Source organism: Myotis myotis, unplaced genomic scaffold, assembly GCF_014108235.1.
Source record: "Myotis myotis isolate mMyoMyo1 unplaced genomic scaffold, mMyoMyo1.p scaffold_m19_p_6, whole genome shotgun sequence".
Classification (NCBI taxonomy): Eukaryota; Metazoa; Chordata; class Mammalia; order Chiroptera; family Vespertilionidae; genus Myotis; species Myotis myotis.
In genome coordinates, this window is record NW_023416368.1 from 99440141 (window position 1) to 99459609 (window position 19469).

Here is a 19469-nt window from a genome sequence, read left to right on the forward strand (position 1 = left end):
TCTCCAGAGCATTTGCGATCTTTCTTCCTGGCATGTCAGCAATTTGATTCAAATAAACTCATAAAAATTCTCTACAGGTTTGGGTGGTCTACATCAGATCACATCTGCCAGTCAGTGCAAGGCGCTTCCAGGCCCCCATCACCCCATAGAACAGCTTCTTGGTCTGCGAACTTCTGTCAGTAGAGGAGCTGAGCAAGCCTGTTCCCACTGGGCTCTGGGAATTATGGGGGTTCCTCTCCACCTGCAGGGAGGAAGGAGGAAGGTGACCCAACCTGCTCCTGGATCCCACCAAACCAGGTGGTGACTCCCAGGAGTGCCCTTACCCCGCCCTCTCTGCCTGGCTTCAGAACTAGGAGGGGAGCCGAGGGAGTGGGCTGAGGCCAGGCTGCAGGAGAAATCCCAGTCCTAGTGCCCAGACCCCATCTTTGGATCTAAGGCACCACCGTCATGCTGGGAGCACCTGGGGCTTCCTCTCCAGAGCCCGCCCATCCCGCAGTCACCTGGGGCTTGTTGGTAGGATTCCGTGCTCCTGGCTGTGGGAAAAGACACAAAGCGTGAGGTGAGGTGAGTGGGGGCCCGGATCTTCCTTCCTTCTCCCTCCCCCCTCTAGGCCCTTCCCAGCTCAGCAGTCTCCCCTGGCTGCTGGGGGTCCTCCGGCCCTAGGACGGTGTGCGGCTGTGGGCAGGAGCAGGCTCAGCAGTAGCTGCTGCTCACCAGAAGGGAAAAGTTGCAGCTGAAGGGATGGAGCAGTGTATCCCCCTGTGAGACTGGACCAGCCCGAGGGCCTCCCACCTTGATTCTACCCCACCTACCTCGATGGCGAGTCCTGGTGAAGATCACAGTTCCAACCACCAGCACCAGCACCAGCACCAGGATAGGGATAGCGTAGTTAACCATGGCAATGACTTCTTGACGAGGGGGCGGTTCTGAGGTAGGTGGAGAAAAGGAGGCACCTCCAGGACCATGGGTCTATCTCTGAGGGCCCTGGGACCCTCCCTGCCCTCATGGCCCCCACCAGCCAAGCCCAGCTCCTCACCCCAAGCCACAGTGAGCGTGTGGTTCAGGCCGGAGTGCTGCACGCGGCAGGTGTAGCCAGCCTCCTCCCCGGCCTGCACCCACACGGCAGCCCATGTCTGGTAGGTGCCGTCCCCGCTGGGGCGCGTCTCCATGTGCTCAGTCTCCAGGCCGAGCTCCTCCTCCCCCAGCCACCAGCTCAGTGAGATCTCCTGTGGGTAGAAGCCCCGGGCCCAGCACCTCAGTGCGGTGCCCCTGCCTTGGATCGTATGCCTTGTCACCTGCACCGTGGGTGGCTCTGCAGAGAGAGGGGGAGGGAGGAAGGCTGGTGCGTGGCCACTCTGCCTGTCCCCTCTGCTTGATCCCAGGCCCCTCCAGCATCTTCCATGGTGGAGGGCAGGGAGGAGATGAGGACAGGGCTCTCTCCAGGGGTCACTCAACCCATGTTGGAGGCAGGGACAACCTTTTGTTAACCATTCCAGAGGGGCCCTGTCCTGGGAATTCCCATGGCGGGGCTGTGACTTCCTGCCCTCATCTCCAAGGGAGTCCTGGGTGGGGCCATCGGGTCCTTTATACATATTTTAAAACAGATCTTTATTGATTTCAGAGGAAAGGAGAGGGAGATAGAAACATCCATGATGAGAGAGAATCATTGGTCGGCCACCTCCTGCACGCCCCCTGCTGGGGATCGAGCCTGCAACCCAGGCATGTGCCCTGACCCAGACCTCCTAGATCACAGGTCGGTGCTCAACCACTGAGCCGCATTGGCAGGGCTATTGGGTCCTATATTGACACCACCCGCTTCATGCCACAGAGACCCTAGGGATTTCTTAGGGATTTTATATGCTTCCCCGTGACCTCCTGCACACAGCAGGTGCCGAATAAGGTTGTTGAATGCCGCCCCTTCCCTCGCCTTAGAACAAGCATGGTGTGAGCATGGGCTCTGGAGCGGGGCAGCCTGGGTCCTGTCCACAGCCCTCTGCCTCGCAGGCCCTCATGGGGACCCATCGTTTCTTCCTCCCAGAGTTGTTCCGAACGACATAATCTAGGTGCACGGTTCATTTTGTGTGTCAGTATGACTGGCCATGGGCATTTGGTCAGGCAGTTTTCTGGGGCGCTGAGGGTGCTTCTGGGTGAGAGTCACACTTGACTCTGAGGACTCAGGAAAGCAGACGGCCCTCCCCAATATGGTGGCCTCATCCGATGCCCTGAAGATCTGCACAGGACAGAGGCTGCCGCGAGGGGACCCCTCTCTGGCTGCTTGAGCTGGGACACTGGTCTTTCCTGTCGTCACTCCCCGTGGGTCGAGCCTGTCCACATTTGGCCAGAACTGTGCCATCGGCTGCCCCAGTTCTCCAGTTTGTGGACTGCAGATCTTGAAACCGCTAAGCCTCCATGACCACATGAGTCAATTCCTTATATTACACCTCTTTCTCTTTATAGCTACAAACCTGCCGCTTCCGTTTCTGTGGGTAACTTGCCTCATCTCCCAGGGGAAGGAGGTAGAATCTGGTGCTGAAGGAGTTCAACAACACTCATTTAACAGCACTGTGGTGCCGCAGGGACCCTATTACACTGATGAGGAAACTGGCACGTCCTGGAGCCGCTGTGGGTCTGGAGGCTGGGCTCAAGTACCTGAGCTCTAAACCACGCGCTCTCTCTCACAACCAGTCTTCTGCCGACCTCACTTGTTCTAACCTTCCTTTGGGGACTGTCTTCTCCATTACCTCAGCCTATTCGCATCCCACCACTCAGTGAGCAGACATCCCTGGTGTGCTGAGCACTCGACCAGCCCCAGCCCCAGCAGCCTGCGGCCTCTACCCTCACACCCCAAGCACTCCACTTCCTTAGTGTCCACCCCAGCCCACTATCTCAGCCCTGAGGCCAGGGTCAGGGGTCTGGGAGGCACCAGGTCTGGGGAGCATGCTTAGCAAGGAGGGGCGAAGCGTCCCCAGCAGTCTTGCTGGTCCTGGGAGTGGTGACGGACGCTGTCCCCGGGGCCTGGGGTTGTTTCCCAAGGAGCAGAACCACAGGATGTTAAACCCCAAAAGGACTTTATGAGCCACCAAGTGTCATCCATTCTCTCTCCAGATGAAGAAAACGAGGCTGAGTTAGGGGCGTTATTCCCCACGACCACCCTTGGACAGGGGTTCCGGAACTCCTCCCCGTCCACCTCCCCTGGGGTGAGGGCCTGAGCCGGGTCCTCTCTGCTCTGGCGATTGGCCATCTTCCTGGGCCCCAGCGGATGTCCCCCCCACCCCCACCCCCAGGCTGCTTTGTCAAGTGGGACAGTGCTGGAGAATGGGAGTGTGGGGGGCCCCTGCACCGCCTCAGGCTGGGCCTTACCTCTGCGGGTGAGGCTGGGGCCTCCCAGCTCCAGATACCTGCGCAGAGAGGCGAGGCAGAGGCCTTCCAGGTAGGCCTTGTCGTACTCGGCGTAGCAGCGCTCCGACTCGGACCAGCGCTTGGTCCGCACGGCCATGGGCTCGGCTGACACCCAGCTCAGCGTCTCCAGGTCCAGCGACAGGTGGTCCCGCCCATCAAAGCCAAACTGCCAGAAGCTGCTGGAGCGGCCGTCCTCCTGGATTTCACAGCCGAACATGCGCTGGGCGCTGTGCGTGCCTGGCACGCGGTCAGGAGGCCACGGTTAGTGCGGGGTAGTGGGCTGGGGCGGAGTCATTGTCCCGTCACCCACTCCCCTCCAGGTCATCTTCCTTAATGCTAAGGGGCCTCCTGCGTGCTGGGGGCAGGGCAGGCCCCCGGGGAATTTGGATGAGCAGCTCGGGCTGAGAACACTGATGGGCCTTTCATGTGGGAAGAACACTCAGCACATGGATGTTTTCTGTGCTCGCAAGCAGGAAAGCAGGAAAGATTTGGCTCCTGATGGGTGTCAGATGCCCTGCCTTTAGAAGGGGGAAATGTGAAAGCTGTGCCCCGGGCTGGTCACTCTCCCCCGGAGGGCTGGCCTTGCTTCTGGGGGCCCTGGGCGGAGCTCACCCTTCCCAGTCTCGGTCCTTTACACCTGCCCTTGGGGCCTTCGTGTCCTGTGGGAGTCCCGGCCCAGGCGGGAGGGCGTCCCGCAGCCCTGGCCGTGGGTGTGAGCTCACTGCTGCGGAGTGAGGAGGCCGAGGGTGGGAGAAATGCTCCCGTCCTTTGCTGACATTGGGCGGATCAGGGGTCCTCCTCGGGGTCTCCTGCCCTGCGCTGTCTGCCCAGTTCAAGGTCATCTGGCCTCCCTTCCCTCCCTATGGTGCCTGGGGGGGGGGGGGGTACAATTTGAAGCATTTGGGATGGGTGAGGCCGGTAAAGGCCGCCCAGCCTGCTGAGGTCTGGAACCCTAGCTAGCTGAGGGGGAGGCTTCGTGGGCTCCCAGCTCCTGTGGGTGCTTCCTGCACTGGCCTGGGGGCCAGCTGCTGACATCACAGCTGATTCTGAAGGCCCTTGTGCCCCTGCTTGGCTGTGGGGGCAGGAGACGGGGAAGAGCCATGCCTCAGGGGCCTGCCCGCACCCTGTCCCCTAGTGGAAGGAGGGCAGCTGGGGCAGGGGGCCTGACGCACCGCCACTCTGGTTGTAGAAGCCCATCACCGTCCACATCTCCACCTGCTGCACCTCTGCCCAGGCCTTCTGCTTCTGGGTCTCCATCTCCCAGTAGTGGGCGTCCACGGGCGCTATCCATGGGGCCTGGGGCTCGGCCCTGCCCACACGACTGTCATACCGTATGAAGGGCTGGTTGTTCACGTAGCCCACAGCCAGAAACTGGGGGAGGCCGGGGCCTGGCTGCGACAGGGCCAGGTAGTGGTAGTGGAGGGAGTGCGTCCCTGTGGAAACACAGACTGTCTCAGGCTCACACAGTGCCAGGCGGACCAGGGGTCGGGTCAGAACCTACCCAGAGAATTCGCTATCTTGGGCAAGAGCAAGAACTGGCCATTTCAGCTACAAAAACAGGGCGTCTGAATGGTTTAAACACTCAAACACTGAGGCAGGGCTATGCCTGAGGCTTGTGACTTTACTCTACACCGTTTTCAGCTCCTCTCGGGCTCTTGCTCATGCCTTACATCATCTCCAGTAAGTGTGCGTATCCGGTTTCCAGTCTCACAGTTAAAAAGGTGGTGGTTTTTAGAAAGTTGTTTGTTTAGAAGCTTAACTTATGTGGAATTGTTCATTCCCCAGAGAAGCCGATAAAGGTTGACCATCCTTCTTGCCTTAGACCTGGGCTGCGGAGCTGGTGGCATCTGGACCCCTCCCCCCCCTTCCACAGCAGACATTGCTAGTTGATCTCTTTAAGTCCAAATGCTGCCTCAGCTTGCTCCCTACCATGTCTCCTGAAGCACCAACCGATCCATTCACCTTGGTGCTGGAGATGAGATCAGTTTGGCAGCCAGCCCCCATGTTACCGTTGTAACTAGCTAGCTGGTAATCATCGGAAAGGAGCAAGGGGAGGCCGGACATTACATGAATGCAGGATACGTAAGAGAAATGAATACAGTGCACGACAGGCTGGACAGCATAAGTGCTACAGGGAAAAGAGTAAGGGCGTGTGAAATGTTAAGGGAGGGGTTTAAGTTTGGGGCAGAACAGTCAGGAGTGGCCTTCCCAAGGGGAATTTTTGAGTGAAGACTCGATGGAGCCAGCCATGAAGAAACCTGGGAGAGAGCATTCCGGAAGAGGGAAAGCCAGTGCAAAGGTCCTGAGGCAAGAGGGTGTTCGAGGACTGTGTAATAACAGGGAAAGGAAACGGGTGACTCGGGGCGGAGGAGGGATGGAGAAGGGCTGAGTGCTGACTGCTCTGGCGTGGCCAGGGGTCTGGAATGGCCCGGATCCAGCTCACCTAGCCCCCCCGCTCCATGGGAGGGCTGGCTCCTGGCCTTGGCTTCTGCTCCACCCTGGATTGCTTCACCCACAGCTTACTCCTGGCATTGGATGCCCAGTCCCAGAGTAAGGGCCACAAGCTCATTATCATAGCCGCCTCCCAGGTACCGCCTTGCACGTACCCAGTGAGGAAGGAGCCTGGCATCCCTCCTGCCCTGAAAACCCCACCACTGTCTGCTCTACCTGCCGGATGGCCCTGGGGGCCCAGCCTGCTCTCTGGGGCTTCACACACTGACTACACCCCTCTTTTGCCCAGGGAGACGGTCTGAGCTTGACTAGATCCCCACTTGCTCACCAGACCCAGGAGGGATCATCACTCCAGTGCAAAGTGTGGCAAAATAAGCTGAGGGAGCAATCACCAGGCCACTCCCTGGCTCTGGAGGTACCAGGTGCCACCCCTGCCGGCTGGGGTCAGTGCCAGGTGCTGTGGGGCCACAGCAGGAGGAAGCGAGGGCCCCATGACAGCTGTTTAGGGGAACCTGCTTCTGCTGTGACATGGCATAAAGGAAGTGGCCGCTGCCCATTGCTGCCTCAGGGCCTGTGTCAACAGCCCCCACGGTCCCTTCCTGGTCACTGGGCTGGCTGTGTGGCCAGCGGCTCAATGGGCAGTCCCGCACCCCGTAGGCAGTCTCTTCCTCTGACTGTGGGGAGCGAGATGCCTGGCCCCGTCCCTGCCCCCCCAGGAGACTTGGCCTCTGCCCACCTCTCCACTGGCCCTGGCACTCTAGCGGTGTGGCATGAGCTCTCCTCTGTCAGCGAGAACCTGCCCACTGGGCGCCCCCTGAGGCAGTGAAGGGCACAGCAGTGGCCGGAGGAAGGCCCCAGACTGCTTGCAGGGGAGAGGCGGCCTGGGAAGGAAAGAGCTGGGTGGGGAAGCTTCCTGAAAGGCCAGTCCTCTGAGGCCAGTCCCTGCCCCCAGGCACCCTGGGGAGGCTCTGGCCTCTGTGGCCCCCCCAGCCCCCCCCCCCCCCCCGCCTCCGGCAGAGTCCCCCCTCCCTGAGCCAGACCCCCAGACTCTCAGACTGCGGAGGTGCCCTCCTGCAGGCTGGGGGCTCCTGGCCTCCGCCACCTGGTCCCTCCAGCAGGCGGGCAGGGCCTTACCTCCAGGCCACGGCTTGTGTTCTAACTTCAGGCCGGCCAGTTCTGCCATCACGGCCTTCGCGAAGGGAGCCGGGCCATCGGCCACCACCGGCAGCGCCCAGGGACTCTCTGAAGGGGGGAATGAAAAGGGAAGCATGACTCTCCAGGCATAAACACCCCACACATGCTCGTGTCTGCTGGGAGAGAGGGTGTGGAATGGCAATGAGAGGCCCGTTGGCAGGGGAGAGGGGAGTGGGGGCCTGGCCTCGGAGTCACCAGAAACTTCTGCAGCGCGCGTGCAAAGCCAGCAAGGCGAGTCCCAGGTCTCAGTGCCAGGAGTGCTTCCTGGGTTCTGTAAGTATCGATCCATGGTGTTTTCACAGGCATCTCCTGTAAGGTAGGCCCTGACTGCTCCCACTTAGAAAGGAGGGAGGCCAGGGCTGGGCTGCCCCCACATCTGCCCAGCACCGCCCAGCAGCTCTGATAATCCTGCCATTGAGGTGGATTTAGTTGTTCTGGGGCAGGGGGAACTGGACACTGCAGGTGTGCAAGCTCCCAGGTGACCCCCCAAACTGCCAGGTGGCCAGCCCACACCTCCTGGCCGGCATGCTCAGCTCTGCCAGCCCTGACCTCCTTGCATTGGACAAGCATCTGCTGAGCACCTACCACAAGCCTGGCACTGAGTCAGGTGTGTGTGTGTGTGTGTGTGTGTGTGTGGGGGGTGCGGGGGGGGCGGTGCGGGTGGGGACAGAGGTGACCTGAGGCAGACATGGCCCCAAGGGAGATCAGGTCTAGCAGGAAGGGAGACAACTGAGCACTTAAAGCAGGTTCAGTCAGGCTAGTGGGAGCTGAGGAGTGTGGGGTGCAGGAGGGACCAGGTGCTGGTAACTCTGGGGCCAGGAGGCTGCTGGGTCAGGAGTTTTGTAGACTGAGCCCAGGGGACACCTCACCAGCCGTGAGTTTCCAGGCAGTGGGGTAGGTGAGCAGGGAAGAACATTCTAGGCTAGGGAGTCTTCAGGTGTTATCCCTGGCCCAGCTGCACCGTGTCACCTGGGAACTTGTTAGAAATGCACGTTCTTAGGCCCCTGCCCGACTGAATTAGAAACTGGGGGTGGGGCCCAGCTTTCTGTAGGTCACAATCCCTCTGGGTGATTCTCAGGTGATTCTGAAGTTTGAAAACCGCTGCTCTTGGCAAAAAGAACTAGCAGAGTATGAATGCCCGGAGGAAGAACGGTGTATCCAGGAAAACCCAGGCCAAGGGCAGACTGCAAATTTAAGAGATGAGTCTGGGAGCCTGTCTGCTGTGGCTCAGTGGTTTGGCATCGACCTATGAGCCAGGAGGTCACGGTTCGATTCCCAGTCAGGGCACATACTCGGGTTGCAGGCTCCATCCCCAGTAGGGGGCGTGCAGGAGGCAGCTGATTGAAGATTGTATGCCCCCCACTCTCTAACCCGACCTTTAAGGTCTTTATTGGTCCTCAAACCCAGGCCCGAGATCGAGTGAAAAATGGCCTTGAAGGTTCTTAATGCCCTGGAGGAGCAGGCACAGTCAGGATGGGAGGCCTGCCTTCCACAGGAGGTGGACCTGCAGACACGCCTTAGTTGTTTGTGGCCCTGAGGTGGACGGCAGCCGCCATGGCCCCAAGGGGGCCGTGAGCGGTGGGGGTGCAACGAAAGGAACGCCACCGGAGAATGCTTCAAATGCGGAAATGAAGGCCACTGGGCAATGCAGTGCCCCTGGCCCCGAGCTCCGACCAAGCCCTGCCCTGCATGCGGTCAAAATGGTCACTGGAAGAGTGACTGCCCTGGAAAAGTGGCGGGCCCTTTACGCCTCAGCGTGGGGGGACCACCCTTCCAGTCCAGGACCCACCCGCTGGCCATGTTGGAACTGGCTGAAGACTGAAGAAGCCCAGCCTCGATGACTCCAATCCCCTCGCTGAGCCTCGGGTCACAATGAAGGTAGTAGGTCACCTTCCCGGTTGACACGGGGGCTGCCTTCTCTGTCCTGCCCTCCTTTTTAGGGCCCCTTTATCCTTCCAAGATCTCGGACATGGGTATTGACGGCAAATCCACCTGCCCTCTGGCCACTGGACCCCTTCCCTGCCTCCTTGATGATAGCATGCCCCATGCCCCTGTTAGGACGAGACATCCTCACCATCCTAGTGGCCACTCTGCAGTCACTCTGAGCCCTTCAGCTTCCCTGCTCCTCCCACTCCTGCCCCCCTCCCTTTACAGGGACACTGATCCTCCACTGCCATGCGTCCCGTCATGGGGCCCTGTTGTCCCAGACCACAGTAGCCTAGCTCAGTCTTTGCCTATCTCGGTCTTCGCTGTGAACGCCTTTTCTCCTTCTCTCCGCCACAACTGTCCCCTCCTCTGAACTGAAAACTGCTCTGACCTCGCCCCATCCCCCTCCACCCTCCCCAAAGGAAAAAATGCGGCAGTTTTAAAATCCAAGCGGCTAGAGGCCTGGGAACAGGCTGCGCGACCTGCTCCCTCCCTCTCCGCCTTTTCTCCAGCCTCCAGGTCCCTGGCTTCCACTGCTCCTTCCATTTTCCTTTGGATATCAGCGCATTCTAACGTTTTCTCCCACTTTCGCTGCAATACCTACCTCTCTCAGGCTCACCGAGTGCCTCCCACCATCCCCGAAGAAGATTCGGCGACACCATCCAGGACTGGATGACCCATCATTCCTCACAGGCTCTTACCTGGCAAGGGACCCTCCAATTTTGCTCAGGTTTTTCATATTTTCAGGTGAAATGGACATGGAATGATGAGGGAATCATCAATTCTACTGTCTGGATGGGAAATCCTCTAGTGTCGCTCTCTATTTACGAACCCTGGACCTACTCCTATGCCCACCCTCATCAACACAACTTTCCATCTACTCTCTGACATCAGTCCCTCCTCCTCTACATCCTGCTGGATTTCTGTCACCGGCTCAAACCCTCATCATAGCCACTCAATTCCAACCTATTGAACCATCTAACTAAACTCTCTAGAAATTCGCAGCTCCTGGCCGGACCTCCTGCCCATGGCCCTGACCAAACTCCGGCTACACCAAGGAGCCCCATTTTCTTGAGCCCTTTTAACTCTTCTTGCTCAACCACCGTCTTCTTACTGATCCCCCTCCCCTGGGTACGTCTCTCCCATATCTGTCTTTAACCAGGCAATTGCTCCGAGAACACGAGAACAGGTTTCTGCCCAAGCCAGAGCCGACTGACCAGGACTCCCAAGACCAGCCCTTCACCCTGGTGACTCGGTCCTCCTTAAGAACCTACAACCACAAGCCTTGGAGCCTAGGTGGACAGGACTTCACACTGTAATCCTCACAGCCCCCACTGCGGCCAAGCTGCTTGGCGACTCCAGCTTGACGACCTGTCCTGGCACCGCCTCTCCAGACTCAAGAGGACCCAGGAGCAGCATGACATCTATAAATGTGAGGTGTTGGGCCCCACTAAGGTCTGCCTTAACCGCCCTCCCCTCCTCCTACCTTCTCCTCCCAGCCGTGTGCAACCTACACCCACCCCCACCCGCTTATGTGTGGAGGTTCAAGGTCCGTGAAACCCACCACCAGACAGCAAACAAGTCACCTGGCAGTGGAACCCAGACAGATGTAATCAAGATGTCAACACCTATGGGGTCGCCACGGAAGAGACTATCATACCACACCGCAGCCAGTCTCACCAAGGCCAGCCCAGGTACCTTCTTTTGGTGCAACGGCACCTTAAGGAACTGCATGAACTCCTCTGACCCCGGGCCTTGCTTCGTGGTCACAGTAGTTCCCCAACTAACCTTGTATGGAGAGTCGGAGCTCGCCTGGCTGCTCCCTCCATCCCACCCCTGGACACACCGGGCTGCCTTCCTCACTGTCAGGTTAGGGGTGAATATCGCTACCTCGGTAGGCCTCACTGGGGGGCCCTTGGGAACAGTCTGGTCACTGCTCAGTACTTTAATGACAAGCTCCAGTTAGCCCTGGAGTCTACTACCGCCTCTTTTTAGCCTCCCTACAGTGACAAGTGACACCAGTAGCCCAAGTAGCCCTGCAGAACCAGCTCGCCTCAGACCTTCTGACTGCAGAAAAAGGAGGAACCTGCATATTCCTTCGGGAGGAATGCTGTTATTACATCAATGAGTCCGGAGTAGTGGAGCAAAACGTAAACATACAGACCCTGACTAAGCTGACTGAAGAACTACATGCAGGACACTTCCAGGACAACTCTCCTTCCGGCTGGTTCCAAAGCCCCTTAGCCACCTGGGTCCTACCCATGGTAGGGCCCCTGATTCTCATCTGTGTTCTTTTTCCTCCTAGCCCCCTGCCTCCTCAAGTTCATCCACTCCCGGATCACGGAGATGTCACGGGTGACTGTGAATCAGCTCCTGCTCCATCCCTACGCTCGGCTGCCCTCTGATCTGCCTCTGCCTAACCCTGGCCTTTAAACGCCCCCCTCGTCGCCCGTGGTCAGCTGGAAGCAGTCAGAATGAGTCGCCGTCCCTTATCACCAAAAGGCCGGGATGTTAGGTCGGAGAGAGCCCAGGATCGGATACATGCAGACATGACAAGATAATGGACTTCCCCTGGAATTTCTCACAGATCAAGGTGCCAGACACAGATACCAGCTTCTTCTCCCTGAATTCACATACCCCCACACAGATAAGAACTTCATCCTGAATATTCCGCCCATTCCCTGCAGCAGAGAATTCCTCAGCTCATGTCCCCGCCCCTCACCCAACCGCAGTATAAAAAAAGCGCCCCCCTCCCTGTTGGCGTGAATCCACGTGCCCTGTCCTTGGGGTACGTGGGTCTCCCAGGGACGCAGAATAAACCTTTTCCTTTCCTTTCTTTTCTGATTCACTGGACTCTATTTCTTGCGCTGCCTCCTGAGCCACCTAACCTAACACTCATCATTGATGTTTCTCTCTCTCTCCCCCTTTCTCTCTCTCTGAAATCAATAAAAAAAAAGAGAGAGAGATGAGTCTGGGGAGGAGAGAAAGGGCTAGACTGCCTCTCCATGCCTCAGTTTTTCCTTTAGAAAGCGGGGGATAAGAGGACCGTGTGAGGGTACACTAAGTTAATATTGCCAAGTGCCTAGAACAGTGCCCGGTGTGAGGGGGTGCTGTTCAAAGCGTTTGTCAGATCGGCCCACGGGAAAGGCCAGTTGGTGCAGAGCCTAAGGCTGGAATCCAGGGGCAGGGCCTGGGCCAGAGAAAGGACGTGGCTGAGGTTGGCATGGAGGGGCCCCTGGATCCCGGGGCTGAGCTGAGCCATGGAGGGAAGGGCTGGGGAGGCAGAGTGAGAAGGGCCTGCAGAACCACCTGAGGGGCAGGGGGCAGGGCAGCGGGAGACCAGAGAAGTCTCAGGGGGCCTGTGATGTCCCCCGGGAGCATGCCTCAGTGCCCACGCCGGCCTCTGAGGCCCCTGCGCTGGCCGGCCCTTCGCACTGCTCCCAGCTCAGCGCCAGCAGCACGCCCAGCCGGGTGCTCAGGCAGACACCCCAGAGCACCCCCCTCATCCTGCTCCCACCTCCCAGCACTAACTCCAGTTTTGCCTTAGTAACCAGCTTTGAAACGATCTGTCTTAATGATTCTGTCCCTAGTTGTCTTGTCCCACAGGCCACTGATTTCATTCTGCCTTCTAGCCTTTCTCACCTGGCCAGCACGCCCTCCTGCCTCAGGCAGCGCGAATTCCAGAGCCAGCCTTCTGGGTCCAAGTCCTAGCCAGCCAATTAACTGCCAACCTCGCGGAACCAGTTCATCTCGCAGAGCCTGTTTTCCTGTTTGATGGATATACCTGAATCTGCAGTGTGCTGGAGGCTCCTCCCTGCTGCACACTCACCTCTGTCCTGAGAGCCACCTCCCACTCCTCACCTCCTCCAGGGAGGGCCGGGAGGACAGCCAGAACACTGTGAGGGGGTCTGCTGGAACCTCTGGCTTTGTCCCCTCCATGTGCCATCTCTCTCCTACAGTTTGGCACACACCTGGGTTTACCCCTCCACTTCTCGCCTCCTTGCTTGGGGTCCTATCCCCCTGGGCCAGCCCTGACCCTCCCCCTACAAGGCTACAGGGCCTGTATGCACACACCATGACCATCGCTGCCCTGCACAACTGGGACCAGCCGTGGGCCCCTTATCACACCAGGGAGGGGCAGGAAGAGGCTCTTATCCAGGGGTCCACAGATCCCTGTGTGCACCTGAAAACGTGAGTTCGAGAGCCTCGATTTGGAGGGAAGCTATAACCTGCTTGTTTTCACAGACTTCTAGCTGACAGCCTTCCCTCTCATGATGGTCGGCGGCCACGGTGTGCGGGAGGGTTCCCTGGTAATCCCGTGTTTCCTTTTATGTGTTAAGAACATTCTGAGGCTCATCTAAGCCTTAGATCCTAAGGCGCAGAAACGGTTCCACCGCTCCAGGTCCCAGTGCTGCCACCTAGCGGCCCCCCTGGGCCTTATTTTAAGTCTGCAGATTGTAAATCGATGTTCTTGTAAGTGAAGCTCTTGGAACAGAGGCCCGCACACAGGACCGCAGCTGGCATGACCGCCACTGGCCGACACGTCCCGCCTGCGAATGGACGCTGGGCGGCGCCCGTGGCCTGCGGCGGGGAATTCGGGGTGGACGCGGCCGGCCAGCTCTGCGCACCCAACGAAACTGAGCGAGAGTGGCAATCCCGAGCCAGGTTGCTGGCTCCTTCCTCCTCACCCTCCACTCCCGCCGGGGCCACCCGATTGAGCCTCGCCAAGAGGCCAGGGAGACCCCCTCCCGGAGACCTCCCCCCAGGGAGACCCCCTCCCGCCCGCGACGGACCGAGCCAGCGGGGGGGGGGGGGGGAGAACCTGTCGGCTCGGGTCCCTGCCCGCACGGAGCTTGCCTAGGGGGGACCTGCCCGGGGAGCCGAGCGCGAGTGCCAGCGGGGACCCCCAGGAAGCTGTGGCCTCGGCGGGGTCCCGGACGGGGGGGGGGTGTCACCGCCAATGTCTCGTGCCCGCCAGTCCCCCGCGGTCCCCGCCCGCTGGCCGCTCATCCCGATCCGGGGGCCACAGTGGGAGGCGGCAAAACCGAAGACCTGCCTAGCCCAGTGCCCTTGGCTGTAAAGCACCCCCCAAACCCGTCCGCCCACGGGGCGCCTGGCCACCGGCTCGCCCGGACGTTCCGGAACCCCTGTCCCCCGCAGATTCCGGGCCAGCTCTCCAACCTGGAGGCGGCCTCCGCAGCCTCAGCCAGCGTCCCGTCGCCTCCTCCACGCCACTGCACTCGGGTGGGGGTGACTGGGACCCCCGCTCACCTGCCGCGCTCTCCCGCACCAGCTCCCACAGCAGCAGCAGCAGCGCCGGCGGCGCGCGCGCCGGGCTCCGGGGCCCCCGGGCCGCCAGCCTCGCGCTGCTCCAGGGCGGGGCCCGCCTTCGGCTGCGGGACCGCTGGCCCTGCGTCAGCGCTCGGAGCCTTCGGACCCGGACGCCTCCCTGGCGGGGTCTCCGGATGCACAACGCTCAGCTTCTTCCGGGGGCGCTTAGGTGCTACCACCCGCCCCGCCCGGCCCGCCCCTCCCAGCCCGCCCCCGCTCCGGCGGATGCTCTGCTGGCCCCCTCTGCTGGTCCTCCGAAAGAGAAAACCAAGAAAAATATGAAAGAAAACCAATCATGTTGGTAATTGTGAAAATACGAGAGGCCCGGTGCATGAAATTCAGGCATGGGTAGGGTCCCGAGGCCTGGAGGGCGATCAGGGCCAATCAAGGCCTTCCGTCAGCGCATGTCATAGTGAGCGATTGAACTCCCGGTCAAACTCCCGAGGGGACAATTTGCATATCAGGCTTCTGTGTATACAGAGATAGCTTATATGCTTCTTCCCCGCCTCATGACACGGTATCCAGCGGTGGAGCCAACGACGTACTGTCATTGGGGAAGTAGGGCAGGTGTCTGCCACAACTGTCATGTGGTTCGAAAACACCTGTGGCTTCTGTTGGGGACGAGGCCGGGTCCTGCTCAGTCTACTGCGCTTTGCTACCTCCATTCACGTCGGGGGAATGGCTACATTACAGCCAGCGCTTAGTAAAACTCAAGGTTATTTTCCCATCCAGGCTCACAGTCCCGCTGAATTCTGACCAGGGAACCCATGTTCAAGACAATAGTTTTCAGCTGGGCAATTTCTCTTACTTGAAAATTCATGGGGACGTCCTGTCCCAAGTGCTTGATGGTGTTCCAGGGACATTGGCCAAACTCTCCCCCACCCCTAGCTCCATTCTCCCCGATCTCCAGCCCAGACATCCACTGGGATACTCCCTCAGTGCTCCCCAGGGGGAGCTGAAGGCTAAATCCTTCTACAGGTTCACCTGAGACCTTAGGTCTTATGGGAGCTATTAATTCTCATCTTTCACAATCTCCATCTCAGGGGTCACCTGCCAATAACAGGCTCCCTGGCTAAGGTCTTCACTGCTCTGGCCTGAGGCCTTTGCAAGGAGGAGGAAGTATGGAAGGTGGCAAACAGGACATGTTTGTTCTGAGTGATGTCAGCTGGCTCCAGGCAGCATGGTGTCCTCCTGTGTGGGAGTGCTGGCTGCAATTGCCCATGAGCAGCAGGAAGTCACAGTGCTCTGGGCTAGAGCCCTTGCCCTCTTTCCAGACCTACATCTCCCAGGGTCAGCTTAGCCCACCTGGTCCTGAAGATGGTCCAGGTCCGCAGGCAGGAGGGACGCTCAGGGTGGGTGGAAGAAGAGAGAGAGGTGTGTAACTGGACATGGGCTCCTGGACACAGAGGATTGGAGAAAGCCAGTCCCAGCAAGGAACATGGCTGGGACTGGCAACCCTGGTGGGACAGACAGCCTTTCAAAGCTTGCAGGCCTCTTAGGAGAGCCAGCTCCATGTTGAAGGGCAAGTCTGAGGTTAGTGCTGCCTGGCTGAAGAAAGGTTGTCTTCTCCCCATCTCCACCCTCAGTGCTGCCCCTCCACACTCGTGTCTGCAGAGAAGGCAGCTGGAGACACTCAGAATCTGTGGGAAGCCCTCCTCAACTGTCCCTCAGCCAGGTAAATTCTCCTGTGGCCCCAAACAATGACTCTACCTGGCTGCCCTTATGATGCAGCCCACACCGGCTTCCCACAGTGGTGGGCACAGGATGGGCAGCTGGGAGATGAGAGGAGAGGATAATGAGGGAGGGTCTGTTTCCAGCTCTTGCTGGAGGATGATCACTGTGTGGAGAGGACCTGCTGACTGTGGGACTGGCCCTCCCCTCTTTCAGCAAGGCCCACCTTCTCATACATTTCAAAATCCCTCCCTGTGCAATAGGCAGGTGAGGACAGGACAAAAGGATGAGAAGGACAAGAGGATGAGGAAGACAGCAAGATGCAAACAGCACAGGAGGAGAAACCAAGATGGCGGCATAGGTAAACACCGGAAATTGCTGCCTCCCACAACATATTCAGAAATACAACTAAAAGACAAAACGGACATTATCCAGAACCACAGGAGGGCTGGCTGAGTGGAAATTCTACAACTAGAAGGAAAGAGAAAAGCACACTGAGACTCAGAGGAGGTGTGGAAGTGCAGAGGTATGGAGGCGCATGAGGCAAGGGCTGGCAACTGAGGACACGGCTGTCTTTTTGAATCAGGAGGGAGTCACAAACCCCCAACTGTTCTGAACTCCAGTTCCAGGTGAGTCTCTGGGGACCCAGACTCATACTGGGAGAAACTGGACTGTCTGGCAGCAGGCAGAACTCGGAACTCGAGGGCGGCTTTCTCTCAGAGGTGCTTGCAGCGATTACCAGGACACTGAGACGCTCGGCCCCTTAGAGCAGGGCTGAGGATCAGCCATAGCTGCTTGCTCAGCCCTGTTGATTCCCTGAGACCCCGCCCCACCCAAGCTGCAGCAGAGGCTTTTGCATATGAATGCCCTGGCCCTTTGAAATCTGAAAATTACCTAACAAACTGCAGCTGGGCCAGACAGACCCAGAACTTCCAAAAGAAGGCCCAAGGCCCCACAGCAGCTTGCATTGCTTCACAGCTGGGCCTCATCTGGGCACCTCCAAACCCCAAACAAGGAAGGGGAATCTGCAGATCTCTTCGTAGCTCCTGTTGGGTAGCCTCAGGCAGAGGCTAAATTAGCACCTCCTTAGAGATCCAAGAGCCAGTGTACCCAGTGGTCAGAGTGGGACCATCCAATTACAACTCCTCAGATCCATAAGGGACACACTCAGGGGAAGACTCAGTGAGCACCAAAGCCCCACTGAAGCAAGTCTTGCCTCATAAGAGTGTCTTCAGCACAGAAGTTCTCCCACCATAGACACAGCTGACTCTCACAGCCAATTGACCTGGAGGTCAATTCCTCCCAGTGATACCTACAACAATTAAGGCTTAACTACAAGAAGACTGTGCACAAAGCCCACAAAGGGGTGCACCAAGAGTGTCCACCTCAGGGAACTGGGGAGGCTGAGCCACTGGGCCCTGTAGGACACCTAGCACAGAAAGCCATTCTATCAACACAGGGAAGCATAAAATATGTGGAGACAAAGAAACAGGTCACAAATGACAGAAATGGAGGAAAGCAAACGACTGGATATAGAATTCAAAACCACACTTTTAAGGTTTTTCAAGAACTTTCTAGAAACCGCCGATAAATTTAGTAGACCCTCAAAAAGACTAGTGAGACTGCCGATAAATGTAGTGAGGCCCTCAAGAAATCTAGTGAGAGATCAACCGAAGGACTTGTATACATGTATATAAGCCAAACCAATGGACATGGACAACAGAGGGATGGGAGCATGAGTGTGCGGGGTGTGGGGGGGAGGTTGGGGGTTAATGGGGGGGATGAGGACACATTTGTAATACCTTAACTAAAAATAATAAAAAAAAATAAAGTAAAAAAAAAAGAAATCTAGTGAGACCCCGAAGTTATGAAAAAGGACCAACTAGAAATTAAGCATACACGGAATGAAATAAAGGATATTATGCAGAGTTCCAACAGCAGACTAGAGGATCGCAAGAATCAAGTCAAAGATTTGAAATACGAAGAAGCAAAAAACACCCAAACAGAAAAGCAAAATGAAAAAAGAATCCAAAAATACAAAGATAGTATAAGGAGCCTCTGGGATAACTTCAAGCGTACCAACATCAGAATTATAGGGGTGCCAGAAGAAGAGAGAGAGCAAGATATTGAAAACCTATTTGAAGAAATAATGACAGAAAACTTCCCCTACCTGGTGAAAGAAATAGACTTACAAGTCCAGGAAGCGCAGAGAACCCCAAACAAATGAATCCAAAGAGGACAACACTAAGACACATCATAATTAAAATGCCAAGAGCAAAAGACAAAGAGAGAATCTTAAAAGCAGCAAGAGAAAGAAACTCAGTTACCTACAAGGGAATACCCATACGACTGTCAGCTGATTTCTCAACAGAAATTTTGCAGGCCAGAAGGGAGTGGCAAGAAATATTCAAAGTGATGAATGCCAAGAACCTACAACCAAGATTACTTTATCCAGCAAAGCTATCATTCAGAACTGAAGGTCAGATAAAGAGCTTCACAGATAAGGAAAAGCTAAAGGAGTTCATCACCACCAAACCAGTATTATATGAAATGCTGAAAGGTATCCTTTAAGAAGAGGAAGAAGAAGAAAAAGGTAAAGATACAAATTATGAACAACAAATGCACATCTATCAACAAGTGAATCTAAAAATCAAGTGAATAAATAATCTGATGAACAGAATAAACTGGTGATTATAATAGAATCAGGGGCATAGAAAGGGAGTGGACTGACTATTCTGAGGGGGTAAGGGGTGTGGGGGATGCGGGAAGAGACTGGACAAAAATTGTGCACCTATGGATGAGGACAGTGGGGGGGGGAGGGTGAGGGCGGAGGGGAGCTATGGGAGGAAAAAAGAGGAACAACTGTAATAATCTGAACAATAAAGATTTAATTAAAAAAAAAAAAGAAACATCAATGATGAGAGAGAATCATTGATTGGCTACCTCCTGCAAGCCCCACACTGGGGATCAAGCCCACAACCTGGGCATGTGCCCTTGGCTGGAATCAAACCTGGGACCCTTCAGTCCTCAGGCTGATGCTCTATCCACTGAGCCAAGCCAGCTAAGACTCTTCTAGTACTCTTTTTATTTATTATTACTTTTTCTTATTATTCTTGTTCTCTTTCCTAATTCTTTTTTCTTTTGCGGCAGTTTTTGCTGTTGCTCTTGAGTTCTTTTGTATGTTTTCATTTATTTCCTGTTTTGCTTTGTTTTGTCAGCACCTGTGCAACAGCTTGCACATTGTGGTCAGGGTGAGCCTTACAGTTAGGATGCTTGAGAGGAGATACCATGCATGAATGGGACAACAATCAAGACCCAATTACAACAGCAGAGCCCAAATAACCCACAAAGGGACAGTCCTAGAGCAGCCAGCTCAGGATTTCAAGGAGACCATACCACTGGGCCCCAAAGGAAATTTACTACCAAAGGTCTACACATGAAGACTGGGAGTCATAGCAGTTATAGCTAATACATAGCAAGAAATGCAAGAAGATAAC

At 56.8% G+C, this 19469-nt stretch overlaps 1 protein-coding gene and 1 pseudogene across 2 annotated transcripts; one reads left to right on the plus strand and one right to left on the minus strand.

Moving 5' to 3' along the window:
- LOC118658369 (BOLA class I histocompatibility antigen, alpha chain BL3-7-like) lies at window positions 1–14476 on the minus strand. Of its 2 annotated transcripts, XM_036313837.1 has the most exons (8): window positions 14242–14474; window positions 6985–7092; window positions 4572–4832; window positions 3361–3636; window positions 1037–1312; window positions 813–926; window positions 501–533; window positions 1–241 (listed from the first exon to the last, which is right to left on the minus strand). In XM_036313837.1, exons 2-8 carry the CDS (start codon window positions 7031–7033, stop codon window positions 222–224), a joined length of 1029 nt encoding a protein of 342 aa, XP_036169730.1. In that variant the 5' UTR covers window positions 7034–7092; window positions 14242–14474; the 3' UTR covers window positions 1–221. The 2 variants fall into 2 exon arrangements, with proteins under 2 accessions (XP_036169730.1, XP_036169731.1); XM_036313838.1 differs by lacking the exon at window positions 1037–1312 and having other exon boundaries at window positions 14242–14476.
- Window positions 13046–19469, plus strand: part of LOC118658597 — an 18524-nt pseudogene continuing 12100 nt past the window's right edge.